At 39.0% G+C, this 22828-nt stretch overlaps 1 protein-coding gene and 1 pseudogene across 5 annotated transcripts in view; both read left to right on the forward strand.

Annotated features, from left to right (window-relative positions):
* Positions 1–22828, forward strand: part of LOC129763611 (cAMP-specific 3',5'-cyclic phosphodiesterase) — a 91835-nt gene that overhangs the window by 38752 nt on the left and 30255 nt on the right. For 2 of the 5 annotated variants that reach the window (XM_055762853.1, XM_055762854.1), the window contains exon 1: positions 19244–20073. The exons of 1 other annotated variant lie outside the window; for it this stretch is intronic. In XM_055762853.1, the coding sequence (XP_055618828.1) occupies positions 19679–20073 (395 nt within the window). In that variant the 5' untranslated portion in view covers positions 19244–19678. Of the gene's footprint in view, positions 1–8679; positions 10188–19243; positions 20074–22828 lie in introns of those variants that run through there. 2 more of the 5 variants (XM_055762851.1, XM_055762852.1) reach the window with 2 other exon arrangements.
* On the forward strand, positions 7004–7085 carry LOC129763695 (U4 spliceosomal RNA; annotated as a pseudogene).

Genomic DNA, 22828 nt, shown 5'->3' on the forward strand with positions numbered 1-22828 from the left:
CCACTGTTTTCGACTCCATATTTTGAAAAATCCGTTAAATTACACAATTTCTATGTAATCGGTCGTGTTTTTATAATGTCACACGAGCACGGTGAGTAATGAGTAAATCACACATTTCAAACTTAATTACCAAAAACATTCCGAAATCTTCTTACGACGTGCCTTGTTGTACGTTTCAATTCTTTTACGTGAAGATTCAACAAACGAACCAACATGTGTCGTGATGAAATTGTGTTCACATGGCATATACAATTCTGAATCACCGCACTTGCCAAATATGCTCACATCCACCCAAGGAAGGTGAGGGGAGGGTGAATCTCGAGTACAGTTCACTTCTTAATAATACAGCGCATTCATTGTGTCACCGAGACGGTTAAAAATACGACAAGCATTCCATTTCGTTGTTTTTTTCGTCTTTGGACCTAAGTGAATGTAAACTTCCAATGTTATGGTGGGAGAATGAAACTTATATCTGCAATGGATTTGATTGAATTTCTAAACCATCAAGCTGCCCTGTACCACCCTGTAAAATATATGTTGGTTAGGTTAATTTACTCCAAGTCTGGGATAATTTTTCTACACGAATCAAAATGTTTTTGCATATGCCGCAGCGAAAACATCGCCATCCGAAAAAATCTTAGTGTACACGACGCAGCGTGACTACTATATCGAAAGATGCTATCAATAAGCAAGCAATATGGTCGGGCTTCCCCCCAAGGAAAATATCTCTCGCATCATGGACCACCGCATGTACACTTATTCGGGGTACATAAACAATCTGCTGGGTTCCGAGCTATGATCAAACGAAACCGGAGTGCATTTTGGGAGGAGAAAAAAACACTATTGGTTCAATCCGAAGCGGCAAAACGACAAAGAGCGCAAAACCAGATAACGATTCCGATAAATGTTTGTGCTTGTCTTTTCGTTTCCGTTTTTTTGTTGCTTTGTTTTGTTTTCATCTCTTCGGAATCGGAACAGAAGCTGGGAGAGAGAATCAGTTCCCCTGCATGTGTTTATGAAATCTAATTTTATTTCTGTCCGCGAGAAGAACTTCTGTTTTGAACCGTATTTATTGCAGTACATTTTATTCTGTCGACGCTCACAAAACGGACTTAGGGATGCTTGAAGAATAACTGTGGTTTTTTAAATTAATTCAAACTAACAGGTCAGTTAATTAAGGACATATGCAACATAATCAAAGGATTTTTTTCCAATATAAAAATAAATTGTTCTATTTTTTTGTCCGCGCACCACTCGAAAACGGATCGTTTGATTCGAGTTGCTATTGTTGTGTTCGTCGCCATCCAAGGATTTTTGAACGTCGTACGACGTGGAAATTAGAGAATTTTGAAGGTAAATAGAAAATTTGATTTTTCATATGTTTTGCAGTGAGATCGTAGTAGACGTTTTGACGTCATTAAGCTTCGTGTTGCGCTGGTGTGAAACGAAATAGATGAAAGGTAATAGATTTGCTGGTGGAGTGAACACACTATTGAAATAAAATAATGAATGAATATAAAATTGTGCGTGCGTGTCAAAGGAAATGCGAGTATTGCGAAATTTATAGAGAAATTTTAAATTAAGGGTCAGGATTACATGTTTAAAGCATTCAAATAACGTCAAGTTATAATTTTCATTACATTTTTAATAATTGCTTTCAGGTTTACTAATCTGATAAATATTTGCTTCACACTGCCGTAGATGTCGACAATGTACATTCGCTCTTGCGAAAGTGGTGATTGATTTTTTTTTATTTTAAAAGCCTTAAAAGACTACAAGGTTCATTCACCTCTAGCCTTGAAGAGACCAATTAGATGATTAATCAATAAGTGAATTTGGTATTGAACACACGACCATTCGCTTACTAAGAAAACACGAATTTTCAAAGGTATGCATAACGAAAAATCTATTGGCTAATCTCAGCGGCCATATTATTTCACGATTCCACTTTGGCAACCTTTTTCAACTTCCGCTTGACAATTGTTATTGCCATTGTCCTGTTCGTGACGAAAACCTTGATTTTCTGTCCACAGTTGCAACTCTATTGCCAAATCAAGAACTACCAGTCAAATTTCTCAGCGAAAACGAATTTAAATTTGCTGGGGCATCTCCTCTGGCAGTGGCCTTATGGAATTTCATGCCTGGGAACTGTTCTGGGAACATCATACACGGTCGATTTAACCACTTTCAGCGATTTCACGATTTTAAGATTTTTAATGTGGGTGTCCAAAATCAAACTTCTTCTCTCGGCTTCCATCCTGTACAACTTTCTCAAAACGGATCAACCTACCTACCAAACAACTTGCTGTCAAATGATTTCAAATACAGTGTTTCCGGGTTCTAACGTTATTGAAAATTGCTACATGAGTCCGTATTGATTGAAAACATGTAGAAATTGTTCTACAGCTCCATAAAAAATAGAAAAAATAGAAATACTCCTCGTGGAACAAATCGTTGTAGTCCAAGCTCGACACTCGAGATGCGGTTTTTTGGCCACCAGACCCGAACTGGGGTCCCATTCATGAAGACCTAAAGCTTCATCGTGTTCTCTACTGATACCCCCCTTACCGCTCGCGCAAAGCAACAGTAATTTTCTGTTTATATTGAAGTTCTTGTACAACAATACGTTTGTTTAGCCAAGGTACTTAATAGATTGGACCTTCGTGAAGTTATCGCGGTTTTAAAGTGGTTTATGCAACATATCGACTAAACAATGTTGATTCTATTAAGTGCGTCAATAATGCACAGTTTAACTTTGCTGTACTGCCGTTCTACGCATAGTTGTCCCATGTTACTTTTTGACAATTTTAACTTTTCTTCATAAAACGTTGTTTTCATGCCTAATCTCCCAGAAAACCGCAAAAAAAGCTTATTGTTTTTTCCCAGCTTTTCAAAAAACAACATCAAGCTCAATTGTCCCATGTTGATATTCTAGGCATAACTGTCCAACCATGTATTTTTGCAAATCCATAATGAATGAATCTGTTCAAGGACAAGAATTTTATGTAATGCTTTCAGCAGCGCTAACGCACTCATTTCTGGTTTGGAAGATCGAACTAATTCTCAAACAAAAAAAAAAGTTCAACAGAACCAGAACACGTGTACACCTTGTCAGCGAATGCCTAATAACAATGATATTTATGTTCTGCAAAAGTGCTGCAGATCACTCCCTTCTTCATAAAACAATGGTTTTTTTTTGCAAAATTGTGCGGAAAAACATCAAAAAACTTATTGTTTGTTCCCAGTATTTAAAAAAAAACAACATCAAGTTCGATTGTTCCATGTTGTTTTTCTAGGCATAACTATCCCACCATGTACTTTTGAACCGTAATCAAGCTTGATTAATTCAAGTGAGGGGAACTTTTCACATTTCATTGAACAATAATTTACTGCTTATAAAAAACCCGGTGTATTGCCAAATTGAAATGTTTCTGTTAGGCAAATTTTCTAGAAAATTTTGATTGCGTTTTCCTCAGTTGCTGATTTTGAAACATGGGACAACTATGCGTTGAACAGCATTGTATTGATGGCAAATCATAAAGTTTCAGTAATGGCAAGAGGTGCTCGGTTGACGGAGGAAGGACGAAGCATTATAATGTTGTTCAAAGTGCATGGTCTCTCTAATGTGTGAACCGCATAGAAGGACAAAAATCCTGTCACCCTGGGCTTCATCATCTTCAAAATCGGCGTGAACAAGTATCTTAGCAATGTTACCTTGTCTAAAGATAGTTGGCTCAAAAACGTGTTCCTTCGCGAATTTGTGAATTACCCTCAAAATCATCAGGTTTCCTACGTTTCAATCACCTACTGCCAGTAGCGCCAAATCCTGTTTTTTTATACTTCAGTTATCGTCGCGCCTGCAGCTCGTACATGTCTCCTCAGTCGTTCTGGTCATGTGGCCGAGGATGGTGTCGGGGTTATTCGAATCATTTATACAGGCAAGGACGTTAACTTTGATAGTTCACCATCGCCTGACAGTTCTATGCTTTCCATGTTCTACCCGCGGTCATTTCATACTGATGCTTAAGATTCCTCCAACTCCAGTCGACGGTCTCTTGATGTACTACCAGAACGTTCCTGGTCCGAGGACAAAGATAGACGACTTGTCTTGACAGCTGTTGATTTCAACTACGATGTAATGTTTCTCACCGAATCCGAATCAATTCCTCGCAATTGTTTAGTTGTGTGTATGGCGTATTTCGTAACGACCGTAATTTTCTGAATAGTTTCAAATCACGCGGAGGTGGCGTCTTTGTTGTAGTTTCAAACCGTCTTAGTTTCTATCGCGACCCTTCCCCGGCTTGTCCATATCTTGCCGAAATTATGACGCCACAGCTGAAGTGTTTGGGCGAAATAGATAGTCCTGGTATTCCTGCGGAGCTGAATATTTATGCACCTGAGAGAGCACTTCGCTCAAGAAATTTTCTTCATCTTGGGCCTCGTTTTGCAAACTAAGGCTTGCATGACCCAATTCGCTTCATGTCAGCACGATTCAGTGCATTTTGTGGATACTTCAATTTCAATCAATCTGCCAAAGCTTTTCGTTTTCGGATTCAACGAGGATTACTGATCAAGGGTGAATACCGGAAAAAGACGCTTCCAACGATGGACTATGCCAGCTACATTATTTTTATTGATATTGTTGATGTTATCTTTGTTTTGACTACCATTATTGATTAGTTTAATGCTTTTTGTACAATGTATAACGATTAAGCGTGGTTTTTGGACATTTTGAATGTGACAACATACAGTCTGATAAAATCAACCAAAAACAACAACAATTCAACAATTTGAAAAGGCTTACAACCACAGTGAATAACACTTAAATCGATAATCGAACCATAGTTTCAGTTTTTAATAAACTTATTCTTCGGAGAATTACATCTTTTGAGAATATTTGGAGGTACAAATTGAAAAGCCGAAATTCGGTTACGTCACGAAAAACGGTCAATTTTTGGGCCTTTATTGTTGTGTAATATTTCGATGGACTTATAAAATTTTTGTACCAATCTATTTGGACACTCTATAATAATCTACTGCAAATAGAAAATTAAAATTCTTCTTAAGTTAATTTGCAAAATAACGTTGAAGTAAGAGGTTTGAATTTCTCATATATTTCATATATTTGTGCAAATAACAATCAAAAATCATATATCGCATCTGACAGTGACACGACAAATGAACGCCTACGCTAAAACAGAGCGAATGTGTATCGAATCGCTTTGATGCCTTCCAGAAGACGTTAAAACGATACAATGGAAAAGTGCTCTTTTATCAGCGATCTCGTCCTCGTGAGAAGTGTTGTGGTTCAAAAACACCGAACGCTTTCATCTATCGATTGTAGGTACAATACTGTGACTGTGTGGTTCTCCTTTTGGACACCACTAAAGTGCTTGAAGATGAGCTGAGTTCTTGTTTGTTCAACAAGTTTTTCATTCAAGGATAGGCATTGTGGTTAGATTTATGGTGATATTTTTCTAAAAATTGTACACCTTTTTATGAACATTTTGGAGTCTCGAAGTGAATTAGGTTCCTGAAAACGATGAATAAAACGATTGAATGGAATTCGATTGCTTGAAAACGCCCGACACGAGTCCTGGACATTGACCTTTCTTTTCTATCACCACACCACCGCACTCTTTCCTCTCTCTCTCTCTAGTGGATTTTTGCTTGAATAAATTTGAATGAGCTAACAGTTTCATTCATTTTTTTTTCAATATTTCCGGTCTTCCACAGTGACTTTTAGAAATGATTGACTTACAACAGCTCAATGAAGGTAAACCATTTCACTGAAACCAAATTGATTGAGTTCAAAAAGTAGCATCATGCTCGATATTTCTACCCTTCGAGGATCACGCGTGTTTACAAATCGAAACGAGCTACATACGCATTTTTGAAACTCAAATTACGACAAAAAAATGAATTTCGTAATAACCAACCAGAACAACACTCCATAAATACTATATGCCTATATAATGAATTTCGTAATAACCAACCAGAACAACACTCCATAAATACTATATGCCTATATACTATATAGCCTCTATAATTCAACGGTCTACGTCCACCAGCCACCATCACCGGCAGCGAAGACCCATCAGACCGGGTCAGTAGCCGACTTGAGATGCTGAGTGGATGCTGAGGACGACCAAACAGAAGACTGTTATCGAAAATGAAATCGCTCAAACGGAACATCCGCAACATGACCCAACAAGACCCATGACATCGATGAGCACTTCACATTGCGCTCAACAATCTCGGACCCAAATCGTATGTTCTTCTAACGAACGTCTTCAAACGCTGTCTGGAACTGGGGTCTGCAGTCTGGAATGTGTCTAGCAGTCTGGAATGTGTCTTAAATGATACCTATACTCAATCCGGGGAAGGACCCCACGGGCCCGATAAGATATAGCCCGATTGGCTTCCTCTCGGCGGCAAGCAAGTTGTAGGAGAGAGTCGTTTTCCACCAGGATCCTCAAGCAGAATGCAATATTAACCTAGACATGTAATTCGGCTTTCGTCGAGGATACTTCACAATACATCATCTCCAGAGGGTGGTGGGAGGCTGTTAAAGCGTTCCAAAGATCTCTCGCAGATCACAGTCATGGCCATGGTGAATATAAAAATATCCTTTGTTAGGACTTGCACAACGTCCTGATTCACAAACCGAGACGCTTCAACTATCCAGTTTACCTGTGATGATCATTCAAAACTATCTCGAGGAAATAGCATCACCAGTTGCTGGTGCCCTCTCGGAATCATACTGGTAGAAGTCGAGAGGACAAAGGAGAAGATTCGAGTGAACGCTGCCTGAAATGATAGTTGGCTTGATATACCGTTGATTGAGTAAATATAGCCCCAGTTCTTCCGCAAAAAAAGAACTGTGATAACTCAATTATATTATATGTATTCAGACAGCTTAAAGTTCTCCAAAATTTAAAGTTAAAATCGCTTTGTTGTTGAATTCATTCTATATACTTGTGGATTTTTTGCTTGTAAGACTAGCTTTGCGCAGTGGCGATATCGTAATCAATGAGGTTTATCCAAGGTGCGATTATAGCTAGTTGAAAACTAAAAAAACCCTAGACAAAAGTCTCCATTGATTACTAAGAACAAAAGTAAACTAAAGTAAACTAAAAAAATGTGGATGACACTGAGACAAAAGTCCTACTTCTTTTGATGAAATTCTATGAATTCTATGTTTTTAAGAGAGTTAAAAAGTATGTTTGTATGGAACAGACTTCTCATTCTTTCAGGCGGAATGTCGGAATGTCAGGAATTGTACAAAAACAATCCCAAACGATGTCAAGCAAGGATTGAAGCAAGACCGGCTGGGCTGTAAGACTGTTCCACACAACGACTAGTGCCGTCGTCCCATTGCACGAGGATATTACACCAAATTATAAAATGAAATTGGATCATTCTTATACGCAGATCGTGTTTTCTGAGAGTAAAAGCAAGAGAGTACTTTAACGTGAAACCGTGGATGCTTACTTGCAAAATGTCTCTTATTTTGTTCTCTTGTATTGTTATGGCATCAGTAGAACCCCGATTATCCGCGGAATAGTCTGGCTAGGTCACCGCGGATCACGAAAATCGCGCATAAGGCATCGTGCACAAATTACGTAACGCTAAAAATCCGGATTTTGAACCCCCTCCCCCCCTACGTAACGCAATTTCCTATCTCTTATACGCAGAAAGTAACGCAACCGTATCCGCTCGCGGATAATCAAGGTTCCACTGTATATATTGTACACAAACTCGTCTCTTGCTGGAGTAAATGATGTACCAGGAGAGCACTTTTTATAAAACATAAATGAAGCTTATCTGATGTAATATATGAGCATGTAAAAATATGTTTTGAAACATTTATTTTGGGTGTACTGAGTGCGACCATCAATATGACATATGACATTGCCCAGTTCCAAGGATCCAATTATCTGGAAATCAGAAACCACTTTATCCGAGATGTTCTGGAGCAACCCCTGAAGTCCACAATTTGCTCTCGGTCCTCCAGATACAACTCCGAACTCAATCCGAACATAAACAGAAACTACTAAGGTGAACTGAGGTTCTAGGTTCTAGTAAACTTTAGAATATCAGAAAAAATTGACTCCAATGATGATTCTACTGATTTGACGGATTGTACAGATCTAACCTTAGTGTCAAGAGTCAGTCATTTTGATCGCAAGATACGTTGATTCCAGTGAAGCTATTTCTGTGAATGAATAAAGTCATACTGAGTCCGAATGACGTTGTCTTATCAGTTATCGTACAAAGTTATTTAGTCATTGGAAGTATATCGTAATTTTTCGATTGTTTTTGGGAATAAGTTGGCAAAACAACAGGTCTGATTCAACTGGATATAATTGTGAAAAAGGTGGACCTCAGTTTGTCTAACACTATGCTTTACCACATCAATCTTTCCGCACCTTTTTGAGCATCCTCATTGTGTTTTAAACAGATAGCATATTCACCCGTGGACCTTTATCGGTGTGTATGAAAATATATATTCACTTGCGGAAAAAACGAAATTAAAGATTTGTCAATGCCAGCTTCCCGTGAACCGCGCGGTTTGAGAGAGCCAACGACCAGTTGAACTCTGGCATGCTTTTTATAAACAGTTCGCCCACCGAAGTCGTCGTCCGTCGCGCGTTTTTGCGTTCACTCCGCGCCGGATATTCAATTTCCCAATGGTATTCTTAACACGCGGGCACCCCCGTAAAAGCGATCAATGAAATACCTGTGTCCGGTCGTTTCGAGGATATTTTATTGGAAGATTTAGTTTTTATGCTGTTCGTTCGCTATGTCTTGTTTGGTTCGGAAATGACATCATCATCATCATCATCAGCTGCTGCTTCTGCTGGCTTCTAGCGTTGGTTGCCATTTTTATGATTGCGAAACGCCGTCGAGAAAATTAATTGTGCTGTGGGGAAGGAAAATATTAATGGTGCCGATGAAAAGCGTTCGCACGTTTTGAGTGGGAAAAGCAGTGAATATATCTGAATGAAAGATAAAGAATGAAAAGTGCCACAAGAGTGGAGTCGATGCGAACTGCTTCCATGTTTATGTTGTTAATTAATGGAAGGATCAAATTCATCGGATTTGGTTGTATGTTTGATAATACTTTGCTGACCTTGTGAACTATCGTTTGGTCATGGCATATTCATCAAGCGGCTCAGTTATAAATGAGTAAATACGTGTGATTGTCATGGTAACAAGTATAATTTTTACCAAAATAATAAAGCAAACTCAACGTGCAATCAGTTATTTCACATTCAAGTGAGAGGAAAAAATCAAGTCGAGTGGCAGAGCATTTGATAAAAAAAACTGAGGGCTATTTGGGTCAGAATAAAAATGTGAACTAGATATACGTGTTCCCTGTCAAGCTGTCATCAGTAACATTGGGGCATTAATTTTTACCGCTGTGTCCTCGTGTAGTTCTGTGAAGGTTACATACAGAGAGGAGGTGGAGCAGCTGTGCAAGCAAAACTAATTCATTTGACCTTAACATTCAACATGAATCGACGAAGTGCGGACGAAGAGAGTGACGAGGTGACTCCCTTGGAAGGATTCGTGCAGCAGAGATGGCAACAGCAGCAGCAGCAGCAGCAGCAGCAATTGATTTCGCTGGGAATGAAATCGGCCGGAGCTCCAAATTCCGAACCGTTCGGGGATTACAGCATGGCATCCGACCGAATGGCGGAAGGTGTTCGATTTCATGGAAATGTAGCAACAAGTGTTAATACGAACGCAAGCGTACAATCATTTCAATCTGTGCTGACTTCGTCTTCCGCGTCCTCGGTTGCCTCGAAAAAAACGAAATTCCACAGTTTTCTGCAGAGCAGCAACGCGGCTACGACGCAGCAGAGTCACTTTGGAGCAACCGTATCGGGCCTGCACCAGACTTCATCGTCATCGTCTTCATCATCCAAGTCTGTCTCAACCACATCTGGTTATTCGACGTTTCCAACATCGTCACCGCTGTCAGCCTCGCAATTAGTTTTATCTCCACTGTCCTTTGGGAAAATGTTTGGTGAAATGGAATCCGGTAATGAATTCAAACTGAAGAAAAGCATCCAGTTGAATCGCAAAATTTCAATCCTAAGTCCCGTTCATCTGAGCATTAGAAGTGAACAAAGCAAAGAGGAGCGAACATCGTGTTACATAAATGCCGAAATCTTAGAGTAAGTACAAAGCCAGCATAGGCTGGCGGTTGATTTTTTTCTTCGCTTTAATAATTGTAGCCAGTAGTGCTTAAAAGGTTCCTAGATGAATGTCGTCATAGCTGGAAAAGATTTTTTGCAAAAAAGTCATATATACGCTATAGATATGCCACTGCTAGTTGAATGCACACACGTTCACACTGAAAACAGGCACACGAACATGATTACTCCCGGTTTTGCCGGGGAGATTGTCTAGCAAGGGTAGCATGTTGCTTCCCTTTAAATGTTTTATGCAAGCAACCTTGCTCCTTCACAGGAATGCACGCTTGATAGTGTAATACACGGACTCCTACACAACCACACATACACGTTCGCTTGTTTCCGGATATCCTTTTGCCGATAGACTGTGGGCGCAATAAAGGGATTTCACCAGAAATGTTTTCACGCGAACGTGTTTCCATTGAATTGCAAAATCGGATCTGTTAGTTCGTATTGGTTCCTGGTTGAGATCACCATCCCAAATAAAATGCATTGATTGCGTTTTTGGGTGGGAATGTCGAACATACGCGCATATCATTCGGAAAAAAATTAGTTTGATCAAAAATGTCCTCAGTTGAAACGGTGTTGTTCACTATCGAAACTTAATAAAGTATTCTGTATTTGTTAAAAAAAAAAAGTTTCTCCGAATTATTCCTTTTGGCGTAGGATAACGTCTTTCGGGAACATATTGGGGTACAAATAGATAAACCGGAAACCGATCGCATCGAGAAAATTGTCCTATTTTAAACGCTAATTGCTTAGTGATTTTCTGATGGTTTTACAATACATTTGCATCAATCGGCTTAGGTACTCCCAAACAATTTATTACATTGAGGAAAACTATATATTTTATGGAACTAATCATCAAACAAATGAAAACTCTCAAGCATTATCTACATAAAAATCCCGCGTTCTTATTGGTCGAGCACAAGCAATCAGGCAGATGTTGTAAGTTCGTACGATACGTTCGGGCGCAAACGGTGCCGAAACAGTTCGTTGTTGTTTTCATGTAGGGGTGGTGCAGATAAGACGGACATTGGGGATATTAAGCGGGCGAACACAAATCACTATTTATAGGGACAGTAAATCATCGGCGGGATCAGTGAATCTGAGTGTGCCTCAAGGAAGTGTTATGGGGCCGTTACTTTTCTTGCTTTATATCAATAACATCAAACAGGTGTTAAATGACAGCGACGTGAATTTGTTCGCTGACGACACAGCGATATTTGTTGTGGCAGATACATTGCAAGACTGTTACAGAAAAAAGAACCTTGAACTACAAAAAATACAAAAATATTTACGTAAAACGAAATATATGGTAGTATCGACACGCAGTCTTGATAGTGGCAGTCTAAGTATGAGTATAGATTGACAGCCTGTGGAAAGAGTATCAATCAAATATCTTGACGTTATTCTAGACGAAACGCTGCTTGTTGGCTACCTGACCTCTTCGATAGCCGACTAACATGTGCCAACATCACATAACATACTGACCATGCTAATCATGCGAACAACCCATGCGTAACACTTATTGTCCAAAATACACCTGGACACAACGCGAATAGTGCCGATGGGAACCACACCAATTCCATTGATGTATTCCACATCCCGCAATGTAATCAATATGCACAGCCGTGCTTACGGTAGATAATCAAATAACACTGGATAGCGGCTGAGAGTTTATTAGTTCACAATCTTCTAATCGCAATTCATATACGTTTTTTGTTTCACAATTTTACTTATAACATTACAACACATGAATTTACATTTCACACATTGCATTTCAGTACATCGAACAATGTTACATTCTTTATTTATACAGGACATTCTAAATAGTTCTTAAAACTGACACAATTTTCGTCATATTAAAGTATCTTCTGCGATGGACCGATTTGGAATGATCTGCTCCGCAGATCTGCAATTTTCCCGTCTACTGCTGATGTTATTGCTCTTCCACCCGAGCACAATATCTCATCTCCCGATTCGGCTTCGGCTCTGGTGAATATTCTCCTCTGCTTAGCGGCTGTCCTGAATTACTGCAGCGGAAGCGAGATATCTGGTGTCTCATTCATTGCCTTTTTTACACTCCTTATAGTGCTTTGTTTGCGGCTTCGTTTGATGTTGCTGTTTGGGCGAATATTATTGTTGCTTATAGGTCATTGTACGTACCAGACAGCAGCTGATTGCCTTCAAGGTTGTAGTAAAGGGTGTTCATTCAAGACGCAAACACTGCTTTTTGAAGAGAATATTAATTAAACTATAAAGAAGGCAGCTCGAAAATATTGAGTGCTTTGTAGAATAAATCGTTTCTTGACTTTTGAAAGCAAAATAACGATCTACAAAGCGCTGATCGCTCCACATTTTGATTATTGTGCATCTGTGCTATTTCTTGCAAATAAGAGACAGATGCAAAGAATGCAAATGTTGCAAAACAAGGCTATGCGCCTGATATTGAGATGTGATCGACGAACTCCACGGAGATTCATGCTAGAATGTCTACAATGGATATCAGCCAGTCAGCGTATTAAATATTGTACGCTCTCGTTTATATACAAAATGACGAATAATATGACGCCGAATTATCTACGAAATACTATAATGTATGGAAGAGATATGCATCGATATAATACAAGACAAGCAAGTGCACTCAAAACCATGAACTTCCGAATACCATGTACCCAAAATTCATTTTTTTATAAGGGATATCGACAGTATAATACCATGCCTAATGAGGCAAAACAGCAACAAGTCTTCGAATGTTCCGTAGCATTTGTAAAAAGTTTTTGAACCACGATTTAGATTTTTTACCTGGTATATAATCAATGTTAGTATATAAGATGACGAAGCTATGACGGATTAATTTTTTTTGTGCTTTTGTCTTTTTTTATCATCAGACCATGATGATGGTGGTATTTTATTTGTTGTTACTCGTTTATTATTATTATTATTTTTTTTTTATTTTTATATATTTCGAGGGGTCTACAACAGTTTGAGCATCAAATTGAGCATTGGCTAAAATAATGGTTCTGATTTTAAGAAAATCATATCATTCTAAGGGATTGAAAGTGGAAATTGCAAAGAAGCTAGGGATAGCTCAACCGGAATACTTGTAAATTTATCTTTCTAACAGATGATTGACGAGATCTTTCTGTGTTGTGGCAGATCTCATTGCAGATGATTCAGATTGATGCGGCTATACCCCAGATTAAAGGAAGGGCCTGAAGTATCGGCTGGAATTAGGCTAAGGTTTGCCAGCTGCCTGGTCTCCAAAACGCAATAAGTATTAGGTTCAATGAAGTGTCGGCTAGAATTAGGCTTGGGGTTGCTCAGCTGTCTGGGCTTGAAAGCGATCGCATTAGTAGATCGTTCTCGGGAATCTAGTAAAGCGGGTAATTCCTTTTAAATTCATGGCTAATGCTGATATAGGCATTGGGTTCGATTTCCGATCGGTCAAGTGTCTTCCCGGGTTGGAAATTCTCCTGACATGTCATGAAATATTTAGCCTTCAGACAATGCCCTAACTTGTTCTTTTGATTAACAATCTATGCCAGTGGTGCAACCGGACCGTTTTTTTGTTTTAACTTACTTACTGGTTGAATTAATATTACAAAGAAACTCCTCCATATAATTATCCACAAGGTAACTCGTCCAGCTCAAACCTATGTAGAGGAAAGAGGTGGGACCATCATTATTTTAAAAATGAACAAGTGGTAGATTTGTACAGTTACCTTATGATTTTTTCTGGTAATGAGAACCCCTTCTACATGCTATTTTTAATAGTTCATCCACTCTATGACAATGAATACTGATCAAAAGTAGAAAAGAAAAAACCCGAAAATCAAACACGATTCCTCGTGTGGATGTAATTTTTTGCGGCTTCGATATCAAGCGTTTTGGGTGGTTTAATTTTAAAATCCAATTCGCTGATGGATATATTTCTGATTGTGAGTTAACAGAGAAGCAATACTATGTATGTATGGAAAAGAAAATTCATTTGTGAGTGGAAAATTTCAATTAATGAAATAAATGTACTGGTGGAGCGGAATGGACAGTTGTCAGTGAGAGTGAGATGGAATGTGAAACGTCTATTTGTACTCTTCCTAAGGAATGCCCTGCGTCTATAAACAGAAAGCAAATCGCCGAAGGTGGACCGTATAGTAGCTGACTGGAACCAAAAGCAAAATAGTTGAGGGTCTGTCCGTTTATACTGCTAAAAAGCACAATATCATTTCTATGTAAATTAATTCTTTGTCCATATCCCACCACTACATAACCATAATACCCGAAATGAAAAGATGTTCTACTTTTTGGTCTGTTTTAATTTCAGAGATAATCATTAAAAAACACTTTTTTTGTGAAACTTTTAGCCAATCATTTGGAAAAACAGTATATTGAATTGTAATAAACTGCATTCTTGTTTTGGAAAATATGAGTTTCCAAAGCCACAATTGAAGTTCTTAAAAAGCCTGCAGTGCAAAATAATCACCCGTAAATCGAAATGCAGTATACAGTACTGGCAATAATAAAAATACACTATTAAAAAAATCCTCTTTGCTCATGAATCGTTTGTTTTACATATATAAGATATCAGTTATCACCACCGATATTGTTTCTGGATTGAAGTGCAAGACATCGGTTGTGTCAGGTTTGATCATATTAATTAATAATTTTTATGAACAAATGAATAATGTTGTAGATACGGTAATTTTGAATGTAGCACACAAAAAAATACAGGTGAACAGTTTTCGTATTCTGCTGAAGATGGCGCGTCATCACCGATATCAATGACATTTCTGTTACACACGGAATTTGTTTGGGTTCCACCATTATTCAGGGTCAGATTGAGTTTGTAGATTCTGAATACGGTTTCGCGAGTTGGTATAAGTTTTTTCTTGCTGCTCATGAAAATTGAAATTTCTGTGCAGAAACTAATAGTTAAGAGCCGCCAAGATGGCGTATCTTTTCGTAACATAGTGGCCGACTACAACGTAAGCATTAGTGCAATTCAGAAGCTTTGGAGGAAGTACCAATGGTACCGCTTGCGACCGGGTAGGACGAGGACACACACGCTTGACAACGGACCGGGACCCAAGAGCTACAAGTAGAACTATAAAAGAAAGTTTATCATTGAATATATCGGAACGGAAGGAACAGCAAGGATTAAGGAGTGAGTTTGCGCCTCGGCGGCCGTTAATCCGTAAGGTACCAATAAATACGTCCACAAGCCAATCTCGTTTTGAAAAAAGGTGCTGGGATCAGACGAAAGCAAATTCGAGATTTCCAGAACAAAACAACGATCCAGAGTATGGATTAAGCGAGGAGCTGCTTGACAAGAATGTTTAGAAAACAGTGGAACACGGTGTCGGCAACATCATGGTCTGGGGGTGTTTTGCTTGAACCGGTGTTGGAAACCTGCAGGCAGTTGTCTGTGCCAAAGGAGGACACGACATGTATTCTTTTGATTTGCCACACCAAAATGTGCAGTCAATATTCATGTCACTACTCTGAAGAACAAACTAAACTTTCTCACTTGGTAAGACGACATGCAATCCTGGAAAAACAAACTGCGATAACTGCTTTGAATTCGCTTTCCTTTTAATTACGTTTTTAGAACTAACAGAGTGTCTGCCTTATCACCTTCTGCTCTTAAATGAGTCCCTTTTGTGGTTTTGACCCAGGAATAATATGCCACCTCAACCAAAACCTAGCCTCATTATGAAAAACGTACCTACGTGTTTCCTACTACGTTTTTGTACGCATGGGAAAATTTCAATTACGACTCTAGGTGGAAGGCCTAGCTCATTTCATACATGTACCTACTATTTCAATAATGATTTAAACGAATTTGGCCAAGAAAGCATGCATAAATCTACCCTGCTAGCGTGATATGTGCGAGTGACCACTTTGCCCCCCACAGGTGACCACTTTACCTCCTCACTATAAAAATGTTCGATTTTTAAACTTTTTTTTCTTATAATGAAAAATGTACTATTTCCAATTTAAATAATAAAAACCGCTTACTATCTTGAACTACAATAAGTTGAGCTACAATATTCTTCGAAGAACGGGAATTTTAGTGATATGTGGACACAGGAAATAGGCATGTTCTTTAGGGTGACCACATTCCCCCCAGTTCCCCTATAAGTACACTCATTACATTACACTATCTGATAGCGGTTTTACTGGAAATAGCTTCAAAGCTGGAACCAATTATATAAATCTTCATGTAATGAGATCAATCGCCACAAATGTCTGTTCGCGCATCACTCTAGAACGGATCGTCCGATTTGATTCGTCCAATCTTTTTTGAACCTTTCAACTGTATCAGTCGGTTTGACATATTTTCGTACATATGCCAGAATCACTCTACTTGGTGATTTTCTGGATAGTATGGAGGATGTATTCTTCGGCATCCTTCGATAAAAATACATATTTTTAGATATGCACAAACTCATGGCCAACTTAGTGTAATGGGAAAAAAATCTGGCTACTATATGCCATTCACAGCAAATTTATCAAATATCTATCATCAGCATAGTCTCTTCTAAAGTGTCGTCAAAAAATAGAGCATATCGGTTTCATTTGTAATACATGTTTTTGTAAGACAACGAAATAATTTATAAATATTATGACACCAGGTTAAGTCTTTCCATGATAAAATCTCAACCAATACTGAATGAAAATGTCACGTTATTTAAATATGGTACAGTGGTACACATTCGTTTAGCTGCACCCTATTTTTCTTCAATATTTTCAAAAATAAGTCAATTCTTTGTACAGTTTTGCTCATAAAAGACGATTATTGTTTATTTTCATCGAATTCATTCTAAAAAAGTATAAATTCACTTTTTGGTTTCTAAGTAATTCAAATTTGTGGAATCAGGGTGGACATTCGTTTAGCCGCTTCCTAAAATTTCAATAAAAGAAAATTTGTGCGGCAAATTTCGAGTCCAATCGGTAGCTAATATTTAGTATGTTCACCTCCATTTCGGATCACTTTGAAAACTCGATTTGGCATCGAGTCAGACAGCTCTCAAAGTGTTGCCATATTGATTATAGCCCAACATTCCTGAATTACTGCCTTGAGACTGGAAATGTTGTCAAATTGTCATCCGTTTGCATAGACCATCTCGGCCAAGATTCTCTATGGGATTGCAATCGACTGCCAGCAGGTTATTCAAGAAGCGGTATGTCCTTCTCGGCAAACCATGCCTTCGATTGTTTGGAAACGTGGATCCATGCATAATCCTGCTGAAAAAACGACATCCTCGATAGTGTTATTCTCAATATGGCCAATCAAAACGTCCTCCAGTAATTGAAAATACTTTTCGGAGTTCATTCGGGTGAAAATGAAACAAATGAGAAGCTTGCTGTGATAGGAAACGCTCCCCACACTGTCAAACTTCACCCCAAAGTTTCGCTTCGATCTCACGACATGCCGTTGACTTAAATTGTACCAATAGCAACTGTAACAGTCCGGACTATCCAAATTGAACTTTTTTCGCCAGAAAATACAACATTTCTCCATTCTAGTTTCCATTACATGTATTGCCCGGCGAAAATGAGATGGTTCTGCTTATGGGTGGCGGTCAGTTTCGGCTTCCCTTGAAGTTTCTTCCACATTATGTTTGGTGACTCATTCAAGATGCACGCAATGTGCCTCTTCGTTACTGGAACAACCGATTCTGCCTTAATGTATGAGCAGGACATCGTTTCCTGGTTGCTTCGTATCTTATTCGACCTTTAAGGCGCAAAGTAACTTTGGTGTTCCTATTTGTTGGTCGTTATATCCCATATTTCTGGCACTATTCAAAGAAATTCCGTACCACTTTCTCAGATAGACCAATTTTTGTTACGATCGAGCGATTAGAAAACTTTTGTTCACTGAATATCTTTATTATTTTCCACTCCTCTTCCGTCAATAGAATACCTTTCGCCATTCCTTTAAATTCTACGTAAATCACTAATCTGACCAACTTCTTACATTGCACATCTAATATTTATCTTGTAAATAGAACATTCCCAAGTATTTTCTCAAAAAACACAGACAAAAGCTTGGCGATTATGCGAAAACTCGATTTTTATGCCCTGCGGCTAAACGTATGTCTCGGGAAAAACGACGTTTGAATGTTTATATCAACCGATGCCGCCTTGTGTGTGTGTGATTATGACGCACGTCCTTTCAATAGAAGTAACTTAAACATACTTTAAACATACTACAGCAAATATCCCAAGTATCCCGATAAAAAGAACATTCCTAGTTGTTTTGTAAGTGTTTCAAGTTTTTTTTTCAGGTGCGGCTAAACGAATGTCTATCACTGTATGACGAGGGGGTGTTCGTAGTCAAATAGTTGTGCGTCAGCTTATCGGTCTTTCCTTTTTGTATCGGTCTTTTTTAAGGCTAGATGCAAATGAACTTTGTAATTTAAAATATCTATAATTTGAAAAAGGTCTACCAATCAAAATCAACGTTATATGATACAGGATAGATCCTCTAAATGAATCACCGTATGATATAGTACTAGCGATAATGTGATCCATACCCTGAAAGTGTTTCAAACTCTCGTATATACACTCTGGTTCAAAAACACTCACAGACGGACGCTGTTTCTGGTTCAAAAATATTGTCTGGTGTGACTAATATTGGCATGAAATTCCCTGTGATGAAACCAGAAAACTGTGCCAACGAAAGACACTATACACTAGCATCAACTTCTTAATCGTTGTATGCCTTATCACAGATAAAGATAAGCAAACGAATCAGTGCATCGCCAAATAGTGTCGCTGATATGTCGCTGTTGTTTATCAGATAACGGCGTTTTCTTTTTCCTATCGCAACAGCGCTTCGGACGATTCTCAATCCGCGTAACGTCCCACAGTCTCGTGCCAAGGCTGTCGCAGTGTATGTGAGGACGATTCGAGCCGAAAAACCCTGCGAGCGTCTGCGCCGACCACCTCCACCACTATGATTGATTGCGGGGTCTGGGCAGGCGTACTTGACCGGTATGGAAGTCGCGAATAATTTTCCGAAACGGACCATACGAGATAGTATTATTTACACTTGAACTCGACATTTTTTCTCTCTTCTCGTATCAAATCTTCCTTTTATGAATAACAAAAAACTGTTCTCCTGACCTGTGAGCTAAACTTATTCACCTGCTTCCGATGTTCAGCATATGAATTACAAATGCAGTGCTTCAGTCGTCGAATAAAAAAATAAAAGTGAACTTGCATAATTTATCTGTTTATCAGGAAGTGCATAGTGCTGTTCTACATCTCAGAAACGTCTCTCACCTTTTCCCCTCATACTCTGAGAAATGTGGGTGCAGAACGCATAAACGGCGAAACGTTGATTCAGCTTCGCGGAAAAAAATCTTTGCGAAACAGTGACAGATGACCAACGAATCCGAATAAACTCTGCTGTGTTTAATATTAGAATTCCTTGAATCGGACGAAAGCTAACAAACAATGATATGATTGTTGCTGTATTTGTAATATTCTCGTTATTCCGAGGACTAACACAAAAACGCAAATCCGTCATTCACAATAACCTGTCGCTATCGTCGGCAGCAGACGAACATCAACAACACCGCAAATTGCATGATTCAAGCGCTGTGGAAACAAATCTGAACTCATCACTCGAAGAGCTGTGCGTATCGCTGCAGAGTGATACCGTTTACTCATCCGCCACTAGCAAAATCTACGACAAACGTCGTCAAGATTCATCCTCGATATGCTCGGATATCTTCAACACGGACGAGGGCCGCTCGGCGGAGGAGCCGCGCGTTACGACACGTAAAAGTTTGACCCGCATTCGACGGTGCATTTCTAGGACAAGCTTGACCAGAAGAAGACGCACAACGGGCAGGTATGCAGTGTGGGAGTGTTAGAGTGGGAAAGAATTTTAATATGAAGCAAACATCTAACGTGAGCGCGTTCCCTGGTTGCAATTAGTGGGTGGCGGGGTGTCTTTCCGAAGAATAAATTTATTTAAATTGCCTTCATTCGTTGATATATGGTGTCTCTAGAGATTTGTTGTATTTAGACGGGATAGAATGGAGATTGGTTAGAGAGCAATTCAAAAAGGGCGCGAACATTGTACTGACAAACCTGTACAGAATGGACGGTGCTCTTCCTTGTGTTATGTGTATATTTTTGATAGGTTATGTCAAGAGCACTGATATTTAGGCTTCAAAAATTCCATTTCTGTAAATATCATCACTGCAAACGTGTCCGATTTAATGAAAGGGATTTGAATCAGGACAATGCTGCAGCTTCTTTGTGTTAATTATTTTGGTTCAAATCATGTGCCAGTACTTGTTTTCTGTGACTCTGTTACACTTATTTATTGAAATATGGATGTTCTGGCGTCCTGTGTTGTTTTTTGTATCACACTATTCCATTAGTTGAGCTTGGGTAAATACAGTAAATCCAAAATCATAATTTTTTTAAATAACCTCCCACAAATAGACCACAAACTCAACTATTTCCGATTTACTCATCCTTTGCTAAACTACTATTAGATACTGCAGCGAAATATTGAGACTCTGCAGAATTTTCCATGGAGTTGCATAGTTTATTTTCGCATGCAAATATACCAAGCGACCCCATAATAAGGTAAACGATATTTGTTTGCCCGATGTTGGGTGTTTTCACGCAACTAGTAAACACAAATCAATTTTTCCTCATGAAAATCACATGTGATCAAGACGAGTTTGGATTTGTTGAAAAGCCCCAAGTCTCTAGCTCCTGATAATACCATAAGGTGTTCAATTGATTTTTTTAATGATTTTTAACGATTTTATTCAATGAGAAATTGTGATCATGGTTTATCCGAAAAATGACCATGGTTTGTTCAATTTTAGGAATCACTATTTTTGAATAAAAAAAATCGAGTTTTCAAGTAGATGTTGCATTTATTATTGCTTAACTTTACTGTTATCTTATTGATCCATTCATAATTTAGACTTTCTTGAGAATATTGTATTTTCTTTTCCTTTCTTTACCTTTTACCTTTAAAATGGTGAACAGCACTCAACACATAGAAACTTTATTCTCCAAAAACAGCAGCGCGCCAAGCGGCTGTCATAGTAATCATGTGGACAAACCAACATCAGCGCATCGGACAAACCATGATCAGAATTGAGGTCATCAAGATGCATTAATTAAATGATTGAAATGTATAAATCTGATACAAATGATGTGCAAGCTTGATGTTTACAGACCAGAAAAGGTCTGAATACATACCAAATGATCGTCTAGTTATTGATTTGAAGTTAGCTCAAATGAGGGGCGCTTTGACACCAATAGAAGGTGGACTTTTTAAACCTTTAAAACCTTAGAATCCGTAAAAACTGAAGATAGACGGCTGACTAACCGACTGACTATATCCATAGTCAGTCGGTAAATGACTTTTGGCTCTTCACGCAGTTTCTCCGCCAAAACGACTGAACAGTCAGTCGGGCGTTTAGTCGCTATCTCCCTCTACCGACTCGACTATATCATTCCATTCTTCCCAGTCAAATTGTCCTCATTGCATTTTGAAGTGACTTCCCTCAAAACGAATTCGTTCCTCTCTTTCTCTCCCATGCACGTTTGCATGCATCGATGTTTGAGTTCACCGTGGTTTGACAAACGCTACAGGTGAACTAGATTTTTTTGTAGCGTACACGAAAACTACTCACACGTGTGAAATAGCGTGCAGTGTGTGTGCGCTATTTTGCACGCCTAATACTAACTAAAACTAATGCAAGGACCTTTATAGCATACTTGATAAATGTCTAAGTTCTTTGGTTTGAGTTCACGATGGGTAGAAAAAAAACCGTCCATTTATTGGGTAACTACTTTTTTGCATCAGGAATCAAGTTTTCGTTCCTCTTTATATGGACGTGCGTATGCGGGTACAAAATTAGTATCGGGGGAAATGGAAATGTGGATTGAAGTCAGTTGAATGAAGAGGCAGATTTCTATTGATTAGTCGAGTCAGTTAAAATAACCACTGACTGGACTAGTTCACCAGTCATCCTCGCTAGTCAGCGCTAGTCAATTCATTTTCTAGTCAAGTCATTTTTTGTTGGCGGTGACTGCCGAAGCAGTTCTAGTCGAAGCGAAGCTACTGGGAGTAGAGTCGGTCCTCATTTTCCACCTTCGAAGATTTCGGGCCCTGGTCGCGACAATTGTGCTTTGACACTTCATTTTAAACATTTGTGTTTCCATTTAGCCGCCCACAATAATGCGTTGCGTCATTAGCATTGTCGTACTAAACGCTAACATTTGTTCTAAACTGCTTGCGGCGGAAATTGGACTATCGGTCGTTCGTCTTCCGATCGGGTATGGGCACCCACTTCTATCCCTCGCGACCCTCGGAGACGTGGAAGCCGAAGGCAACAGGAACCGTCAGCATATGCAGATTATAGAACTGGACCCGGAAAAGGCGTAGAACAGAACATGGATCCCATTAGTACTGAAAACTCTGGCAGATTTTTTTGACTTTCAACACATTTCGGCTGGTTCGTCACTTTTACTTCCATTTTTGGAAGAATGTCGGGAGTAAGAATTGAACTCTGCGTGAGAGGTATGGATGTTACCACAACGCCAGATCGCCCCAGTCTCTGTCAGAATAT

This window comes from Toxorhynchites rutilus, chromosome 1, assembly GCF_029784135.1.
Source record: "Toxorhynchites rutilus septentrionalis strain SRP chromosome 1, ASM2978413v1, whole genome shotgun sequence".
Lineage (NCBI taxonomy): Eukaryota > Metazoa > Arthropoda > Insecta > Diptera > Culicidae > Toxorhynchites > Toxorhynchites rutilus.